The sequence below is a fragment of the Grammomys surdaster genome, unplaced genomic scaffold (genome assembly GCF_004785775.1).
Source record: "Grammomys surdaster isolate TR1022 unplaced genomic scaffold, NIH_TR_1.0 135, whole genome shotgun sequence".
NCBI classification, from domain to species: domain Eukaryota; kingdom Metazoa; phylum Chordata; class Mammalia; order Rodentia; family Muridae; genus Grammomys; species Grammomys surdaster.
Window position 1 is genome coordinate 5042317 of NW_021604593.1, and position 20829 is coordinate 5063145.

Genomic DNA, 20829 nt, shown 5'->3' on the forward strand with positions numbered 1-20829 from the left:
CACTTTAGAACTAAATACACTAAACTGATAGAATGAAAAACATGTCCCATGCAACTATAGTAACTCAAAGAGGGAAGTAGCACACAGGTAAAAGACAAAGGATATTATGTAATGAAATAAAGGTTAATTTATCAGTTAGACACAGCAATTATCAACAAAGATATGCCAACTAAAATTGCTAGGTATATGGAGGAAATACTGACAGAGAACTATGGGAGAAATAAGACTGTTCTAGGGTTACAGATAGAAGGCAGACCAACAAGGAAAAAGAACACTTGAACACCATCACATACTATTTGGACCTCATAACACATATACAGAACACATTACTTAATAAGCAGAATACACAGTTTTCTCAGGTGCACGTGGAACACTTTTGGGGATACATCAAAGCCACAAAAGAGCCTTAACACATTAAAGGAAATTCCAAAATCCACAAATATGTGCAAAATAAATAAGGACACTTTTTTAAACAACTAATGATTGAGAGAAGAAATCACCAGGAAAATTGGAACACTTCCTGAAACAAATGAAAAAACACAAAATACCAGAAGTATTGAGATATGATGACAAAAGCAATGCTCAAATTCACAGCTATGCACCACAGTCCTCAACAGCCTAACTTATTCTTCAATGAAGAAGGAAAACAACAAGTAGATAGATCAGGGCAGAGGAAACAAAAACAAAACAAAACAAAACAACCCCCCCAAACAAACAAAAAACTAGAACCACAAACAAACCCAGAACCCAAAGACTCTGTCTTTCAAATCTCAAAACTGACAAACCTTCAGGTAGATTGGCTATGAAAGGGTGAAAAAAATCAAAATGGGGACAGTGGGCTGGGGAGATGGCTCAGTAGATAAAGTGCTTCCTATGTAATCAGGAAACCAGAGCTCAGATCCCCAGAACTCCACCTGCAAAATGAAAAGGCTAGGCAGGGGTGAAACTCTCAGGAAATCCCAGGACTTTTAAGAGGCAGAGGTGGGGGATTCCTAGGACAACATGACTAGTCAATCAGGAGCTCTGTTCTTAACTGAGAAATTGATTCAATAAATGTACAGCTAAAAAATGAGACCTTAACTTCACCCTCCCACACACATATATGTGCACACAATTGCACACAAGTGACTTATAAATACACATAGTGATGTACCTTTAAAAGAGTTGGGGATATCATGGCTAGTTTTGCAAGAATGAAAAGTACAAAGCACTATAAACTGTATCACATCAATATAACCATTAAGTAATAGACAAAATAGAAAAACCATCATCTTTGATTCATGAGAATTATAAATCTAAATAGGCAGACCTCTAACTAGTGAGATTACATCTACTATCCAAACCTTCCCAGCAAAGGAAAGCCCAGTCCAGGTAGCTTTAACAGTATATTCTACCAACAGTCTAAACAACTAATACTATTCCCCCAACCCTGCTTCTTTTTCTTTTCTTTTCTTTCTTTCTTTTTCTTTTCTTTCTTTCTCTCTTTCTTTCTTTTTTTTTTTTTGAAACAGGTTCTCACCACATAGCCTTGGGTGACTTGGAACTGCCACACAGACCAGGTTGGCCTCAAATTCAGAAATCCTCCTGCCTCTCAAATGTTGAAATTAAAGTCATGCATCACCATGCCTGGTCAAATTAAAATTAATTCTGACAAATTATTCTGAAAACTTAAAAGGAGGGAGCATTTCCAAAATACCAGCACCCTTATACCAAAACCAAATAAGCACTACCATAAAAGGTTACATTGCTAAAAAAAAATCCTTAAAAACAAAACAAAAACATAGCAAAATGACAACTAAAAAGCCTAACATGAGCCAAGAAGACAGCTCAGCTGCCAAGCCTGACAACCTGAGTTTGACCCTCAAAACCCAAATGGTAGAACTGATTCAAGGTGTCCTCTGATACACACAGACACAATAAATGTAAAATTAAAAAAAATTACTAGCCAACAGAATTCAACAACACTTTAAAAGGATTATGTAGGGTTGGAGAGATGGCTCAGTAGCTAAGAGCACTGGTTGTTTTTGCAGAGGATCCTAGGTTCAGTTCCTTGCACCTGCATGGCAGATGACAACCATCCTGTTAATTCTACTTCTAGGGGACCAATGCCCTCTGATGGTCTCTATGGGTACCAGGCACACATGAGGTGCACATACATACATACATACATACATACATACATACATGTATATAGGTAAACATTCACACATATAAAATAAAAATAAAGCTTTTCAAAAAGTATCTAATTCAAAAAGTATTAGATACTATGTCATGATCAAAAAGGATTTACTGACAGAATTTTAGGATGACTTAACAGAGTAACAATGACAAAAATCTGATAGGTTGGAGAGAACTTAGTTGTTAAAAGTAGATTGCCATGTTTGGGCCCCAGGATCTATGGAAAGTCATGTGTGATAGTGTACATTTATATTTCCAATACAAGGGAGGAGGAAACAGGTGGGTGCCTGGGCCTTATCAGCCAGGCAGCCAAGCTTATCTGGAGAGTTCCAGGACTGTCACAGACCCTTACTCTAAAAACATGGTGGATGATGCTTGAGGAATGCTCCTCAAGGCTGTCCTCTGACCTCCACACCAATGTGCATGTATCCACCAACAGGCACTCATGCACATGTACATCTGTACAATTTAAAAATGCATACATACATCAGTGAAATGTACACTATCAAGACGAAGAAAATGATACAGAAAAATCATTTCATAAAATTCAATGTTCTGTCATAATAAAAAAATAAATTAAAAGTAGAAGGAAGGTCAACAACGCAAAGCCACACATGAAAGTCTCCCACCATACTCCGTGAAGAATGACAAAGCTCTTTCTTTAGTTCCAAGAACAAGACCAGGATGCCCAGTTCATCACTAGTACTTAACCTACTACTAGAAATTCTAACAATCAGGCAAGAGGAAGTGAGAGCTATCCAAATGGAAAGAAGAGGTTAAATTACCAGCTGCATGTGTTCATCAACAATGATCCTAACAATATATAACAACATCACAAGGAATAAATATACTTAGGAGTAAATTCAATCAAGGACTCTAAATGAAAAGACAGTTCTGTTTAAGAACCAGAAGACTTAACATTGTTAAAACTCAGTACTTCCTCGAATGGCAGATGTAACACAGTCTCTGTTGAAAACCCACTGACAGCTACAGACAAGTCATAGAAAACCTTAAGGAAGCCCAGAGAGCCAAAACAATATGGAGTAGAAAAGTGGAGGGGACCAGCAGGATGGTTCTTCAGGTAAAAGTGTGTACAGTACAAGCCTGATGACCCAAGTTCAAGCCACAGAACTCAGGGGAAGAACCTAGTCCTCACAGTTGTCCTGACTTCTAGATGTAGCTGTGGGACATGTATGTACATATTCATACACTTTCCCCCTTAATTTCAAGGAATCCCAACAACCAAAACAATATTGAAGAGTGAATAAATCACATTACTTGACTTCAAAATTTACTATAAAGCTCCAGTAGTAAAAAACAGGATAGAAAACAAAACAAAAGGACTAGAGTAAAATACAGAAACAAACCCTCATACTGCCCAATAAGTTTTGATAAGGGATCCAAGAACAATGAGAAAGGGTCAGTCTTTGAACAAACGATGTAAGGCCATCAATATTCACAAGAATAAAAGTAGACCTTTTATAACACAATTATCTCAAAATGTATCAGACTTAACACATAGGGCCAAAGTTAGGAAATTCATTTTTAAAAAGCCCAAGGTAAAGCCTTAACACCCATACATAAAAACAGGCTGATGAGATAGCTCAAGTGGTCAAAATTCTTGCTACTAAAGTCTTACAACGTATCTCATCCTTAGAATCCAAGTAAATAAAGGTGGACGGCAAGAACTCCATAAACCACGGTACATATGTCCCCAGCCCCCAATAAGTTAAAAAGTAGGTTTCTAGAATAGTCTAAATCAGAGGCAGAAAACAGAATAAAATTGTCAAGAGCTGGTGGTGTTTGTTCTTTGAGGCAGGATCTATGCAATCTTAGCCAGCCTGGACCTCTCTATATAGACTAGGATGGCTTTGAACTCAGGAATTGTCCTGCTTCTGTACACTTAGTGCTGGGATTAAAAACATGCACTACTGTGCCCAATCAGTACAGCTAAATTTTGTAAGTTGAAGCTTTCTAGAGATGGCTTATACAATGTAAACCCAGCCAATGCACCTAAACTGTGCAGTTAAAAGTGGCTAAGACACTTTTTTTTTTTTTTTGCCAAATGAAAGCATTTAAAAAAAAAAAGCCCCAAACCAAACCAAAAAAAAAAAAAAACAAAACAATCTAACCAACCAACCAAAAAACCCTGAGTGACTACCCATTCCATACAAGAGGTCAAATATGATCAATCCTTGAGACAAACTGTCTCAAGCGGCCAAGGCTGGCTTTGTATTTGCCATGTAGCCAGGCCAGGTTGGCAAGGTGACAGGCCAGATTTGTGGTATTGAGGATGGAACCTAGGCTTAGTGCATGCTAGGCAAGCACTCTACCAACAGAGCTGCATTATATACTCCCTACAAACCATGGGTTGGTTGGTTGGTTGGTTGTATTCTCCGACAGGGTTTCTCTGTGTAGCCCTGGCTGATCTAAAACTCAATCAGTAAAGCAGGATGGCCTCAAACTCAGAGATCCACCTGCCTTGATTCCTGAGTGCAGGAACTAAAGGTGTGCACTGCCTGGCTACAAAGCATGTTTTTAAGAGAAATATGCTTAGATATGGAGCTTAAGAAGAAAGGTTGTTGATAAACTATACTCATATGCTCTGCAAAAGAAATGATGTATACAGAACATAATAAACTGTGACAACACTGAAAAATGTTGAAGGGTTCATGGGAGCTAATTTTAGTATTCTGAAAATTATAGTAAATGGAAATTATGAAGGCAATGAATGAGTCAAGCCTTGGGATCCCCCCCCCCAAATCCACACAGCAAAGGTAATTTATTATAAAGAAATTAGCATTTTTCCCTTTAAGTATCATCTCCTTGAACAGGTTATGGGTTTATCATCTGCTGGTTATATTATTTGGACAAACATCTCGGTGCTAAGTGAAGCTCATCCCAAGACACCAAAATAACTCTTAAAAACTTGCTTTTCATGTTCAGAACTGTTTTGAGTTCCTTAGATACTTTTAGTGTTTTTAGTTAATAAAATTAAACAAAGCCAGAGGTAGTCTGCCACCACCTAGTGCTTAACTGTTGCTTTGTAAGGTCTTTCTGCTTCACACTCCATTTGCTCTTGCATGCTGAGTGTACTGACGGTCTTTAAGAGGCTCGCTTTCTCTTTCTTTCTTTCTTTCTTTCTTTCTTTCTTTCTTTCTTTCTTTCTTTCTTCCTTCCTTCCTTCCTTCCTTTCTTTCTTTTCTTTCTCTCTTTTTTAAAGACAGGGTTTTCTCTGTGTAGCCCTGGCTGTCCTGGAACTCACTCTGTAGACCAGGCTGGCCACAAACTCAGAGATCTTCTTCTGCCTCCAAAGTGCTGGGATTAAAGGTGTGTGCCACCACACCAGGCTTGAGAAGTTCTTATGGAGTGTTTTAGTCCACATTCCTTCAATTGTCCAAAGGCCATTGTGGCCAATACTACTCTATTTTTATGATCAAGGCTCCAGTTTGTATCAGATGGTTTAAGTAATTAATGAGTTACGGATAAAACTTTCTTGATCTACAGAAATCTTTCATGATTTTTAAGAATTCTCAAAACTGAATTAAGAAACTATAGTTTCTCCTTTTCTATTTGTCCAATTGCTATATGCAACTGAGAAATTTTCAATTACACTGAGTTTCTTAACCTTTTCTCCCCACAGCTTAACTCCCCAAACTTAAAGAGAAATAAAAAGTATGTCTGTTGTATTTCAAACTCTACTGAGATACCATCTTTATTTGAATAGTCTTTCTGAGTCACTCAGGCTGTTGGGAGAGCTCCCAATATTCCTGCCTCTGTCTCCAAAGTGCTGAGTTTGGTATACAACTCAATTCTGATGTCAAATACTCAGCTGTTGATGTAAAAACCGACAGTTCTAGAGATCAGATTTCCTCCACACGACTGTCCCAACTTCAGACATGGGCTGCAAGTGATATCTTTAGACCATGAAAACTCCAGGGTAGCTATAAAAGTTCCCAAGAATTTCTTAGTTTAAAACTTTGTTGAGTAACCCACAGAACTCAGAAAAGCACTATGTCTTTCCATAAAAGGTTATAGTTATGACTGGTCTTATTAGAAAAGATACAAATTAAGCCAACCAGGTCAATGAAGATTCAGTAGTATTGAGGGTGGTGCAGAGCTTCCGTGCCTTCGTTCTCCTGGCACATCAACAGAGCTGCAGTATCCAGAGCATGTCTTGCATGCAATCCAGGCTAGCCTCAAACTCATGATCCTTTTATTTCGACATCAGTCTCCCAAATGTTGGGATTACACGTGTGCTAGGCACCTGCGTGTCCAGAGTTCTTTTCTTTACTGGGGCTTCAGAGGCACGACTGATTAATCACACAGGCAATGTGACTAAGCCAAGCATATTTCTGTCGACTAGTCTTAGAGCAAACTTATGACCCTACGATGAGCCAAATCAAGAGTATAGCAAAGATAGTTCAAGAATTCTAAAGGTTTGAGATATTCCTTGTTAAGAGTCAGGGAAAAAGGCCAGACAAATTCCTCATTATATCACACTTATGTATTGAGAAGGACTTTTGATCTCACAAAGAATAGTCTCTAAGACAATGATGAGACAACCCCCCAAAACCATAATGAAATTTTATTACGTACAGTTGATAGAAGCAGGAGTAGTAAGTACTCTTCTGTACAAAGCAGACAACTGGTCTTAAATACAACAGAGAAAAATGTTAGTCCTACAACAACAGATGATACAAATGGAACCGCTTAGAGACACACTAAAACATTGAAAAGTATCTTCTTTCTCGATAGTCCACTGTGCATTTTTTTAGAGATGGGGACACGTGCCAGGCAAGGTCACAATGGCATTTTATTGCCCTCGATGCTGATTTTCACTGCATGTGCAGATCTGCTTTTTTTCCTGATATCTGTGAACTTTCTCATCTGTTTATCCAGTCGACTGATACCTTTCTTGGAGGTTGCCTGAAACTAAGATTGGGGAAAATTGAAGAACAAATTATTGAAGTATGCAAATCTAGCAGTCAGAAGAGCCTGAAACTTAACGATAACCAAAACATGCTTTGGAGACAAGAACAAAGTGTTAGGAAAAAACTATTGAACTCTCAGCGACGATTAACTGGTTATTGTCTGTGCTTTACTTTTAATTTTGCCACAATCCATAGAAACTTCCCAAATGACAGAAGAGGGAAATAAGAAACTATAATCTTCCCAATCTTACCACTGACATCTGACTATATGGGGCTAACTACCCCATATAATTTCAAACAGACAGGTGCTTCTCTTTTACTTCTCTCCAAATATTTACTACTGAATTCCCTCCAAAGCTGTAACCTCAGAAACACTAAGAAGATAAGTAAAACTCTCTAGAACTTCTGTAGTGTGAGCCTTCTTAGTCCATTCAGAGACTTAGCCTCACCCTAATATACAAGTAGTTGATCATTGGGCAAGGAACAAACTTTCTACGGCATTCTTCAAATTTTCTAGGAATAGCCCAATTCCAAACTTGGCACTAGTACTCTCAGCATAAAAATTCACTGTCAGATGAGAAAAGGTTTTATTACCAGCATACCATTCCTAAGCCTTCCTTTCATTTTGTACAAGGAGTTGGTGGAAGCCTTACTGTTCAAATCTCTGACAATTACCCGACTCCCTGAAGCTCCACATACCAAGCTGGATGTCTGTCTGTCCACTCCCAGGATCTTCCCTTAACAGTTTGAACCCTCCAGGATCTGTCTGGCACTGGTACCAGGAACACACCAAGGTCAGTGCCAGACTGCTCCTGCTCATGGCATATATCTAGTCCACAGACTTCTCAATGATTGACATTTCAGTACCTAACATGTCAAATCCAGTATCTTCATTTCCTGCTTCTTCAACTCTGTAACATTCCTTTGGATATTAGGAAAGCCACAATGTTTTATCAAGTGGGGAAAAAAGCCTTTAGAAAACTAGCAAGGAACATAAGGAACATTTGCTAAAAAAAAAAAAAAAATTAAAAAAAATAAAAAATAAAAATGGGGGGGGTTGCACAGCTACATGGTTAACACATAGTAAATCATTAAGAATGGGAGACAGATGGAATTTTGTTATATTAAATTAAAACCAAATCCTGAGTATGATCACATTACAGACCACAGACCAAACATTTTTTAAAAGGCTAAAGTTCATGCATGCATAAAAAGGAGCAAAAATCCAGAATGTTAACTTACAGCGAGAGAACAAATTATATATTCATTTTATCTGTAATGACTGTATTGTAAAACTTTATACAAAAAATATGCATTGCTGCCACCATTTTACTATTACTTTTTTTAAAAGCCCCATCATTCACAGGCGGATGGATCTCTGAGTTTGAGGCCAGTATAATCTACATAGAAAGTTTTGGGCAGCCAAAATATTCTCTCTCAAAATAAAGTTTTGTTTTTGTTTTTTTGTTTAAGACTTACTTATTTTATGTATGTGAGTACACTGTTGGCTCTATTCAAACACACCAGAAGAGGGCATTGGATCCCATTACAGATGGTTGTAAGACACCATGTGATTGCTGAAAGTTGAACTGAGGACCTCTGAAAAAAACAGTGCTCTTACCCGCTGAGCTATCTCTCCAGCTCCAAAATAAAGATGTTTAAAAAAAAAAAAATCAGAAATAAACAAATAAGTATATATTCACATAAATCACAAAGACTATTATATAGCCCTTAAAAATAAATCTCCTATGCAGATTAACGAGGAGAAATGAACAAAACAATAAGCCAGTCTGGCTGATAGAGCTAAATTTTGGCAGCCTAGATAAATATCAGCAAATTATGATTGGAAACACAGGAAGGGAGCTCTCCTTCACACTGGAGGAAATATATAGCTCTCCTACCCACTCTGCCCACAAGGATATGGCCCCATAAAAAGCAATAGATGATGGGCACATGGCCCTAGAAACATGAACCGTGCTTCCAGAGCAGGCTGGCCAGCAAACTTTTATTACATTTTTGTGGCTGCATTGTCATTTCCAACTTTCAAAAACAAAAATATTAGAAAAGGAAATATAAATAAGGTGACTAAAATAAGGGAGGATATAGTGAGAAAATGTAAGGAGGTTAAAAAAAAGAAGTAAGTATAAGAAGGAATAGCAAGGAGAAGTGGCCATTGACTTAGATATGGAACCAGAAAAAAGGAAGTCTGTGTGAGGAAGTATATCATCTACATAAAGCCCATCTCCTTTACTTATTTTCAGTAGTTAAGAGCACATCATTGGGGCTGGAGAGATGGTCCAGCAGATAAGAACACTAAATACTCCTCCAGAGATCAAGAGTTCAAATGTCAGCAACCACATGGTGGCTCACAACCATCTGTAATGAGATCTGATGCCTTCTTCTGCTGTGTCTGAAGATAGCTACAGCGTACTTATATATAATAAATAAATAAATTTAAAACAAAGAGCATATCATAGCAAGAACATAAAGGAATTGAAGGAAGCTGAGGGAGAAGCACAAAAAGCAACAAGATACTGTGCTCAGCAATGATCTCTTGATCTCAATGTCACTGGCTTATGACCAGGTGATAAATACCTGTTGAGTTATATCGACATATCCAGTAGGTGTTAACTAATGAACTCTTGATGAATGCTATTATGTCACTGACTACAGGAAAAAAGTCACTACTTGTGCACCAACAAACCACTAAGGCAGTTTGTATACCTGTAATGCAGACTATGATTCTAGGTCCAAATAAAAAGGCTTTTTCAGCTGGGTAGTGGCGATACACACCTTTAATCCCAGCACTCAGAAAGCAGAAGCAGTTGGCTCTCATGTTCAAGGCCTGCCTGGTCTACACAGTGAGTTCCAGGGCAGTCAGGGATACACAGAGATAGCCTGGGTTTGGGTATGAGTGTGCTCTTCTTACAAAAATTGCTAACAATCAGAACAAACAAAATGTTTATTGGGAAAGTAATGACCTATTAGTCTCTTTTGTTATTGACACAGAAGGGGACCTCAATGCCAATTCCTAAGGATTCAGAGGCTTAATGACTCTGAATGCTGGCCAGGATTAATTTTTTCAGAAGCTGATTTCAGGCCAGGCTTTTTTTTAACCCAAGAAAGCACATACTTGTTTCCACTCTGCTGGCAATTCAAGCCCATGCACAGCTCATGCTTCCTTGGGAATACCTCTTATATACACATTCTGGAAGGGCCAGGACTACAGGGGCATCCTGTTGCCTTCAATGCTGAACTTGACAGCACGGTGCATTTTGCTGAGCCTCTTCTGTTCTGCAAACCGCCTCTTATGCTTTTCCAATCGACTTAGGCCCTTTTTAAGAATACCAGGCTAGAAAGAGTGGTTTGATGGAAGAAAAAGATTACCAACATTTGTGTAATATCTTCACTGATAATAGGAAAAGTGTCTATTGTAACAATTTCACAACAGAAATGTTTAAGCAGATGGAGAGAAAGAGAGGTGAGGATCCGAGAAAGCAGGTTAATTCTATTTCTCATGATTCTCTAAGTGAATGAATGAATGAATACCTAAGAGATCTCAAAACAGATCTCTGTGAATCAAACCCTAACTGCTATTAATACTATTAAACACAAAGAAGGGAAAACAATTTAAATGGTCCTGCTCTTCCTCTGCTCACTCACCCTGGATGACTCCATTTCAACATTCCACTTGGGCCTGACAACATAGTCCTTGTTTGATGGCATTGGGACTCTCGCACGAGCACAGAATCCAGGATCTCCAGGTCTAAGAGCCCTGAGGAAGGAAAGAAAAACACATACTGCTTACTTAGTTGGCCACAGCAGGGGTTAAATGAGATTTCACCCTTTTATTCCTAGACCAACCCCATTCAGCTACAATATTTCAGATCTTAACCACAGACCACCTATCTACCCCTCATTACATGGCTCCTCAATGATAATTTCCTCTTTATTTGTATGAATTCTTGCTTTTCCTTGGCTTTAGATGTTATCATGCTCTGTCCTTTCCAAGGCTAGTCTCAAGAAAATGTTTTCTTAAATGTATGTGTCTGAGCATTCGCCTTCATCTATGCATATGTACCACAAGAAAAAGGAGTCAGATCCACTGGAGCTGGAGTTACAATGTGAGCCACAATGTGAGTGCTGGGAACTGAACGGAGGTCCTCTGAAATAACAGCAAGCGCTCTTGAGCCATCTCTCCAGCTCCAGAGTACTCCAAGTCCTAAGTTTTCTAACCAAGTCTCATGAGTCACCAGGAGATGAGGAAAAATTAGGTTGTTAAAACGATCCCCCAAAGCTTCATGTATCCCCATAATTTCCCAAAGCTTCATGAATGCTCAGAGTTCACAAGGTTTTGCATACACAATTCATACCTTTTGTTTCTTCTTATAGAAAACTTGTGAGGTCACTATAAATCCTCTAGCAACTATATGAAGTAACAGGGAGATCCCAGTGTCTCTCTCAACATTAACTTTCCAAACTACAGCATATCACAGCCAGGACACAGATACAACCTATTTATCTTATCTTCTTAGCTTTACTCAGTACAAGTTTTACTTGTGCTTATCTTTAGTTCTAACTTTGACAATAACCATGCTACACTAAGATCACAATTCTCAGTGAGTCAAGCGCCTCTGTCAATGTCCGAGCATTTCAGCCATTCAGTCCTTTGGAACTCCCCTAAAGGAGCAGGGAGCAAACATCCATACTCTCATCTCCAGGCTTGGTTGCAGCATGCACTGACACATCTTCACTACTGCTCCTCAGCTACACTCCTTTGCCGACTTGGTTAGCTCAGCTTTTTATTCTAGACTCTAAATGAACATTTATCCCAGTTTTGGATATAACCATCAAGCCTATGTATCTAGCCTGACTAGACTCGATGGTGTTTCCAAGAGTATGGAAGGACTAGAAAAATAACTAATTTCTTCAAATCATACTTAATCTTCCTAAGTTTTGGCAGATGGTTATATTACTGTCTCTATATTCTGGTTTAAGTCTTCAACTGTAAGCTAACTTCTCCCTAAATATGTCACTAACTCTAAGCAACTATCTCTACCATGTCTTCTCAGCCTCTGTTGCCCTACTACTAACACTATGTAACTGTATCACTGCCTTCAGCCCACTGCTCTAGCCTGTTCAAATGATGTCCTCAGAGCCAGAATTTCTAATCAAATATGACAGTTTCACATATAAACTCAAAACCTTCTGCTAAATCATAAAGAGAAGCAAATATCCCACATTTTGATCTTAGGCACCTGCTGGTTCACACCTGCATCTCTAGGATCTCACACTAACACCAATTCAGCACAACTGCCATTTTGAAACCAGGATTGCACACGATAAACCCAAACATCTTGGTCTACATCCCGTGAAACTACTTGACAGCATGGGAAAAATTTAAAGTTCTTTTGTATTCTTTAAGCTTTACATTTAAAAGGATTCTAACACTTACCAATCAACAACAAAATACTTGTTAAATGAACTATCCTCTTAATTCTTCAGAGCACACAACACACTGTTTTACAATTATTCAATAAATATTAAATTGAAAAAATTACCCTTTGTCAATGAGAACACAAAATTTAATACTGTGCTTATAATGAAGTAAAAAACAAAATCTTCTCTATATACTAAGAAAGATCAAGACAGAACTCTTACTTTTCCTCTCCTGTTAATACCTTCTCCAGATCTCTTCGTGGTGTCTGACCACCAGTGCTGGAAAAAGAGCAAACAGTCAGATATCAGAAATCTCAAATTCTTAGAACTAGGAGAGAGCATGTCAAAATACCACATTATACCATAACTAATATATTTATATTGAACCATAAAAAACAATTAATTAAAAGTATGCGTGTGAGGGTATGCATGTGGCAGTCAGAGGATAACCGGAGTTAGTTTTCCTTCCACCTTTACTTGGGTTCTGCAGATCACTCAGGTTGCTGGACTTGCATAGCAAGTGCCTCTTTGCTCTGAACCATCTTGCTGGCCTGAGAACTTGTCATTGTTTTAAAGTATTGTTCACTTAAACTGTCATTTGTGCAAGAGGTTTCATTCTGGGTGACCTACCCAAACTATACTTAGAACTGATAACCCTGCCCTTCTAGAATATATCTAGAATACTGACAGATTGAACCAATAATATTTTTTTCCTCCTATGGTTTTAGAACTGGGGCTGAGAAAGTTGTTTTCTGCAAATGGCTAGAACACTACAATCTCTAGCACTATGGGATAGCATATTGCATTCAGCTGTCCCAGAAAGGTCTTCCCTAAATGCCATTAAACTACACTTGTGCATTCATACCTGTTCCCTCATACCTGCTCATTCTTCGTCGCTGCGGCATTTGTTCTAGATCTCTCTGCTCCCTTTCTTCTCTTGTCATACCTTTATAATTTGAGGTAAGACCAAATATGGGCCGAGACCACTCATCTGCAAAAAGGGAAAATAACAAGTATTTAGTTCACAAAATAGCATTTTCTCCCAGGCTTTTAAATAATCATACCCTAATACTGGGCAGTATTATAGACATTTATAGAGTATTTCTTTTTTAAATGTAGAGCATGAGAGAATGAAAACAAACCTAGAGCTTACAATCAACATGTACTTCAGTTAGGATCTAGATTTCTCTGTCATGAACAAGGAAGCATACAAAAAGGTCTTGGAGGCTGACAAGAGCAACTGTGGCTAACTTCCTTGATAGTAGTGCTCTCTACCTATCCTCTCATTTAATCTTTATAATAACCCAGAGAAAACAAAGAACTATTAGTATCTCTTTATTACAGAGGTGGAGACTCTGTAGGTTAGGTTACTAGCTGAGGATTTGCAGGAAGGTGATGGAGTCAATACTATAAAGCAGGCATGGCTAACTCCAGGGCCTGCATTCTACCCACTCTCCAGCTGAAGACATGTTTTTAATTGTTGTAGTTAATGCTGGAAAACACATTTAAATAGTCTTAAAAACATTTTAAGCATAAGAGAAAAAAGTTAACACCTGTATTGGGGCACTAAAATGTTTCTAGTCCACTTTACTGAATCATTTACAGTTCTTATATATGCACCTCTCTCTAGACATTAAACAACAAGCAAACTTCACATACTGATTAATTTCCCTGCCATATCCTTGTTGGACCTTGATTCCTTAGGGTGTTTATATAGATACATCACTGCTCGGCCAATCCCACTATGCTTCAGGGTCTCTTGGCTCACACTAGGTAGCTGGGGAACAAAAACATATACATGCATATTAATTCACTCATAAGCTAGGAGGTATGTTAATCTTCAAACCTTCCTTCATTCACATTAGAACTAGTACAAAATTCCATTTTCAGGATCTACAAAGACATGGAACATCCTTTGTGCTGACATCAAAAGTCAAGATTTTAGTATTAGTGTAGTAAAAACTAACAATGTGAAGAAATATGAACTACACATACTTAAGAGGACAACAGCTCAGCCCAGGCTGTGGAAAGCAACAAATCTAAGCCTGAATCTAAGCACAGCCATTTGCTAGCTACATGGCTTTGGAGAAATGATCTAACTTGTCTTAGTTTCCTCATCTATAAAATAGAGGCAGTATGTCTAACTTTACAAGTTTTTTGTAAAAAACCAATTAGCTAATACACAAAGCACCTAGCACAGTATTTCATACACTGAAGGGCCTTCTGAGTTTCTTCAGATGTTAAGCAACTTGCCTAGCGTGTTCTAATCATACCAAAGGGAACCCCACTAGAGATTCAGTTGAACTTTATCATCTCTAAATGCAGTGCACTTTCTACTTCAAGTGCCTCTCTACGATATGATCACTACTGGACTGCTCTTCTAAGAAACTGCTGGCTGCACTAAGAACTCTTTCCTTGAAAACTGTCACTAACCAAGTTTTATAAGGTTTTGGTTTTTTGTTTGTTTTTAATGTTCACTTTATTAGGTACAGCCACTTTTCCCAAACCCCTTTTCTGGCATGCTGTAGCAGAACAAAATTTGTAAGTAAATGGCACAAAATACAAGTCTTGACTACAGAGACCACATCAGATACTTAATAAATTACAAATTATCTGTAGCTGACCTCTTGCAGAATCTTTAACAATTCCTCCCGAATCTTCAGTGCAGGCAAACTCCTATCTGGTAGAGGTGAGAGCCATTCTTTAATGGCAGACATCACACCACTGTCAATAAATGTTTCTTTAAGGTCCTGCCTACAAACAGCAATGATAACAATGATGAACACAGTAACCATGCCAAGTCTATAGTCCTGATTTTATTTACATAGTAACATCTCAAACTGCTTTTAGAGAAAGTCTATTTATACTTACTGTTTACTCAACCGCTATTCTAGTTTGAAAAACAGTATAAGAGTTAGTTTCCAGAACTGTACAAACTTGATAAAGGTTAACTTGCTAAGATATGCAAGCTTTACAAAACAGATTAACACCAATATTAATGATACAGATGGTAAAAAAATAATGAAGCCCAATTATTACTAAAAAAGAAAAAACAATCTGAAGCCCAATTATTACTAAAAAAGAAAAAACAATCCATTAGAATAGTTTCATAGAGGGGAAAATATCTCAATTAAACACCAATATTTAAATTCTGCTTTATATTGTGGAATAAACTAGAAAATGCAACATATCTATGTGAAATCTGCCAGATAGCTTTGCCTGCCTTAGTGGAAAAAGCAGTTCCAATTAGCTCATTGGTGTGCTATAGCATTTCTTCAACTAACAAAAATAGGCTGTCACTTTACTCAAAGAAAAAACAAAGTTGCTCGCGACTACAGCAAATTAATGAAAGAATTCCCCAACACAGATTTAGGAAGAGCTTCATTAAAAGAAGAACAATGACTGTGATGTACAAGATTAAATGAATCTGCAGCACATAAACTGTAAGCAATATCTCGTAAGACTTGCTGTTTCCAACTACCATGGGAAAAATAAATGAAAATTTACAAGGTCTCAATTGTCTGTAAAGAATAAAATCAGTAAATTTCCTCAGGTTTTCTTTACTATTTCTAGTTTTCTGTTTGTTCTGTTTGCAAAATGCATTAAGATTTAAAAAAACAAAACAAAAACACCTTATAAGCCAGGCATGGTGGCACATGTCTTTAATCCCAGCACTTGGTAGGCAGAGAGGCAGGCAGATCTCTGTGAGTTCAAGGCCAGCCTAGAAGTTTCAGGACAGCCAGAGTTATATAGAGAGACCTCGTCTCAAAAAACAAACAAAAACAAAAAAACCCCAAAATGTAGAACATTTCTACAGAACAAGAACAGTAACTGAGGGAAATTTACTCGTCCCTGATTTCTATGGCCCAACAGAAGGATGTAATTATTTAATAGATCTAAAACAGTGTATGGTTTGAATATTTTATTAAAAGAAAAAATTCCAAGAAAACAAAATACTTACTTTTTAAGGTGCATAACCACAGTAGGCAATAAGGTTAATTTTTTCAGAGCTGGCTTTTTTTGATTATTCAACTGCCTGTCTTCCTATTCAGAAAACAGACCCCCCCATCAAAAAAAAAAGTTTAAAATAAAGTAACATTAACTCTTAATAGGCAATTATAACCACTACAACTCTGAACCTTAAAATAGAAATTATGTTCTAATAAGAAAGCAGAAATTGTTTGCACAAAGTCAAACTCCTTATCTGTTCAGTCCATCAAACCTATAAACTTGTTACATCGCTTTTTTAACCATCAGAACCGGGAGGCACGATGTCATTTTCAGTACTGACAAGTTTTCAAGTTTTTGGAGTTTATTCTAGTAACAAATTATAGCTGGGAAATTTTGGTTTTTCTTCAAGAATTATCTTTCTAATGAGGAAGGATAGTATGACCTGTTACCAAAAATATCTATTTGAATAATTCCTACTTTTTATACACTTTAAATCTGAATAGACATCAACTTCTGGTTCTGTTTGTGGACGAGACAGCTATGAAAACAAACTTCCCATTCACTTAGAAACGATTCACCTTTACTTATGACTTCTTTTCCTAATCACGTGGCTCAATCTTTATAGTTAAGATTATTTATGGAATTAAAACTTAGGAAGCACAATCTTTATTACAGAAAGCAAGGAACCTTTTATGTAGTCTAAGCTTAAACATTTAAAGAAAAAAATGCTGCAACATCAGTTGGGTTGAGGGTGGGAGGGAAGAAAAGGTAGCCTAGAAGAGACTCTTACCTCAGCAGCTTCATTCATCTTGACAATCATGGCGCTCACAACATCATCTGCATCACTAATAAAAGTGCCCCCATCTCGATTTCGTCTGCGTTTGCCACACATGCTCTTTTTTCGTTGTAACATCATCTCAAAATCTGACAGAAAGTCCATACTAGGCAGCAACACAAAATCAAGCTCTTTAATCACACAGCTTCTTTAATCAAATTAAGAACACCAAATTGCCCAGGCAGTGATAGCACATACCTTTAATACTGCGCTTGGGAGGCAGAGGCAGGTGCCAACTCTTAGAAGTTTGAGGCCAGCCTGGTCTGCAGAGAGAGTTCCAGGACAGCCAGGGCTACACAGAGAAACCCTGTCTTAAAAAACAAAAGAACACCAAGTTGTCTAATCTTGAGTCAAAGAAGTATTACTGTTGATTAGTTTTAAGACAAAGTTTCTTTGTGTAATTTTGGTTGCCCTGGAACTTACTACATAGACCAGGCTGGCCTCAAACTCAGAGATGTCCCTTCCAAGTGTTGGGATTAAAACCACGAGTCACCATCACCCAGCTACATATTTTAAAGCTCACAGATGCATAACTTCCTATCACAAAAAGAGGACTTTATGTCAGTTCTTCTACCCACTGCAAACATTAATCACCACAGGGCCTAAGTTTTTCATAGGCCACACTCATACCCGTTGTCTATTAGCTTGAGAAGGAACATCTCAAGTCCTCAGTCAAGAGCAGTCAATTTAGGTATACTGCCTTTTGACGAATAGGAAATGTTCAATTATTTCAACGTTTTTGTCTTATGAACCATGACTAGAAAAACCTTAACCACTACTTTTTAGTACTGAAGAGCACAGGTGAAAACACAGTGACTGCAGGCATACTAAGTGCCTGCGCTCTACAGCTCCCCACACTTAGACCAAGAGAGTGCTACCTCACTCTGCCACTCCTCATGCTAATAAATCCAAAATTCGGAAAGCAGCACCCAAATATTGCTGCTTAATTCTTGCATATCATTAAAGAGAAACTCTACTTGCTAAAGCATAATCTTTACAACTGTGCACAGTGTTTAGTCTATGCTCCCATCCCCCTCATAGCATCATCTCTTTGTGGAAATGGTTCAAAACTATCTTAACAAAAGTAAGCAAAGTATAATTAAGAAACATTTTAGTGTTGACTTTAGATTTATTTCCCCTACCACCCAAAATGAGCTTCCCATCCCCTCAAATTTTTTTCATATTAGGTTATTTTTCAGTAGAGTTTATCTTGCAAAAAATAGATTAGGAGGGCCATGTTAAATTTAAGACATCTGAGCTAGAGCAAGCAGCAGCAACTGATTCACTAATACTATATAGAAGAGGTGATGGGGGGCGGAGCAAAGAAAGAAAGAAAAAAGAAACACAATCTTCCAAATCTGGAAACCTAGATAAGAAACAGGAAACCTCAATAGTCTCTACCTTCACTTTTCTCATAACAACAAAATCACTTACTGCTTTCCTCTCTTTATGTTATCATCGGAATCAGAATCTTCTGCTTCTTTTAGCTGTGTTTCGTTTTTCTCTTCCTCCAAATCTTCTTGGTTAAAACCCTGAAGGCACAAGTTAGCCCATCACAATCATCCTACAGATTTCCTTTTGTAAACAACTCTCAATTTTTCATGTTAAAATAATATATCCACAAAAAACAAAGAATACTGAATAGGTATCAAAAAGGATGTAACAAAAGCTCCCTCCTTACTCCCAATCTGGGGAATTTTTTTTGTTCCACAAAAATCCATACCTGTATGAGCACTTTCATGCTCTAGTGTCTCCTTTTAATATATATGCCAGTATAATATCGATAGCGGGCAGGGGAGACTGTCCTGCATGTTCCAAATTCTACAACCTAAAATACTTCTATTCTTTGTAAGGCTTGTACTATTTCACTGTAAGTATTATAGAACTGCTGCACAGAAACAAAACAATATGTACTTAAAACAAATAGTCCCATCTTATACTTACTGTAAATTCCTCTTCCTCTTCATCACCAGATTCTCCAAATATATCTGCAATAAGATTTCTAGAAAAGCAAATACAAGAAGATTCATCCGCTCACATTTGCATATGTATCATTTTTACAAACAAGGTATAATTATGGACAGTAAAATGTGGAGATCTTAGGCATCTAGTTCAGCGGGCTGTAGCAAACACTCATATAACCAGTGCTCTACTCACGAAGCCTACTTCCCCAGAACTCTCTGCACAGCCGTTTCTTACTCAGGCAGTGCAGAACCCAGAGGTGAAGGTGTGTTGTTTTCTGTTGTTTCAAATACTCTGACTGAATTACATCCCCAGCCCTTGACAGCCCTTTTAAATTGGCCTTCCACAACCAAACCCAGAGTTAACATGATTACTGACCCCAGCACCATGTTTTACCAGTTCTTAAACTTCATGTAAATGGAGCCATAAAACACTCCTTTTATCGCCTTCAGTCAACATAATTTTAAGACCCACTCATGTTGTAGTTTGTGTAGTAATACTTCAGCTCAAGTCCTACACGGCCAAAGCCATTTTACTTCGCAAGGTCCCTTAAAAACCCCATGTTCTCACTTACTCTTCTTCATTGCCTGATTCACTATCACTCCCAAACAGATCCTTCTCTTCATTCTTCTTTACAGAAGACTCTTCTTTCCCAACTTCTTCTTCACTGTCAGATGGTACTGTCTTCTCTCTTTTGCCTGACTTGTCGGATACAACATCACTATCAGAGTCATCAGCATCAGAGACAACTCGACTCTTCTTTGCTGCTGTTGGAAAATACAATCATTCGTGGCCAGCTAGAGGCCCGATACACAAAAACGAAAAACCAAAGACAACTCTGATACACATCATTAGATACCTGGACAAACCTCAGACCATACATAAGAAAATTCAACTGACCATCTCCAATCCATAGAACTAACAATCTCCGATTTTCAAGGAACCATAAAAAAAAAACTATTTCCATACCTCAACTTTTTTCTTTTTATGTAACTTTTCCCCTACACATTTAGGCACTTTTTTTTTTTTTAATTTAAGTATACTAAAACTGGTTTTTCAAGACAGGGTTTCTATGTATAACAGCCTTGCCTAGAACTTGCTTTGTAATTCACACTGGCCTTGAACTCACAGAGATCTGCCTGCCTCTGCCTTCTGAGTGCTAGGATTAAAAATATATACTACCACCAGCAAACTCTGGATTGAACTTTTAATTTGGGCTATTACTAATTTAAATATTCACAATTTGTTTATGTATTTTATTACCATTCTTGGACAATACCTTTCTTTTCCTTAGCTTTATATTTTTCTGTTTGGCCCCTAAACCTCTGTCTTCCTTGCCCCATTAGTCTAGCTTTCCTTACTGTCTTTAAAAAAACAATTTTTACATTTAATTAATTTTGTTTTTGAATTTTTTACTACTTAAGTGATTGTTTCCTTTTAAAATTTTCTCCTAATTTCCTGTTCCCCTCTAAAACAGGTTTCATCTGTTATTCCTTGTTTCTCTTTTCCTGCCCTTCCCCTGCCTTCCTT

The 20829-nt window shown here is 37.7% G+C and overlaps 1 protein-coding gene across 3 annotated transcripts in view; it reads right to left on the reverse strand.

Annotated features, from left to right (window-relative positions):
• Nucleotides 1–6670: 6670 nt before the first annotated feature.
• Iws1 (interacts with SUPT6H, CTD assembly factor 1) overlaps nucleotides 6671–20829 on the reverse strand; it is a 29009-nt gene continuing 14850 nt past the window's right edge. Inside the window, exons 4-14 of one of the 3 annotated variants that reach the window (XM_028762815.1) lie at nucleotides 19874–20063; nucleotides 19282–19339; nucleotides 18772–18869; nucleotides 17293–17443; nucleotides 16513–16595; nucleotides 15176–15305; nucleotides 14211–14328; nucleotides 13431–13542; nucleotides 12774–12830; nucleotides 10776–10887; nucleotides 6671–7113 (exon numbers count right to left, since the gene is read on the reverse strand). In XM_028762815.1, coding sequence (XP_028618648.1) covers nucleotides 6982–7113; nucleotides 10776–10887; nucleotides 12774–12830; nucleotides 13431–13542; nucleotides 14211–14328; nucleotides 15176–15305; nucleotides 16513–16595; nucleotides 17293–17443; nucleotides 18772–18869; nucleotides 19282–19339; nucleotides 19874–20063 — 1241 coding nt within the window. In that variant the 3' untranslated portion in view covers nucleotides 6671–6981. Of the gene's footprint in view, nucleotides 7114–10775; nucleotides 10888–12773; nucleotides 12831–13416; nucleotides 13543–14210; nucleotides 14329–15175; nucleotides 15306–16512; nucleotides 16596–17292; nucleotides 17444–18771; nucleotides 18870–19281; nucleotides 19340–19873; nucleotides 20067–20829 lie in introns of those variants that run through there. The other 2 variants (XM_028762814.1, XM_028762817.1) reach the window with 2 other exon arrangements.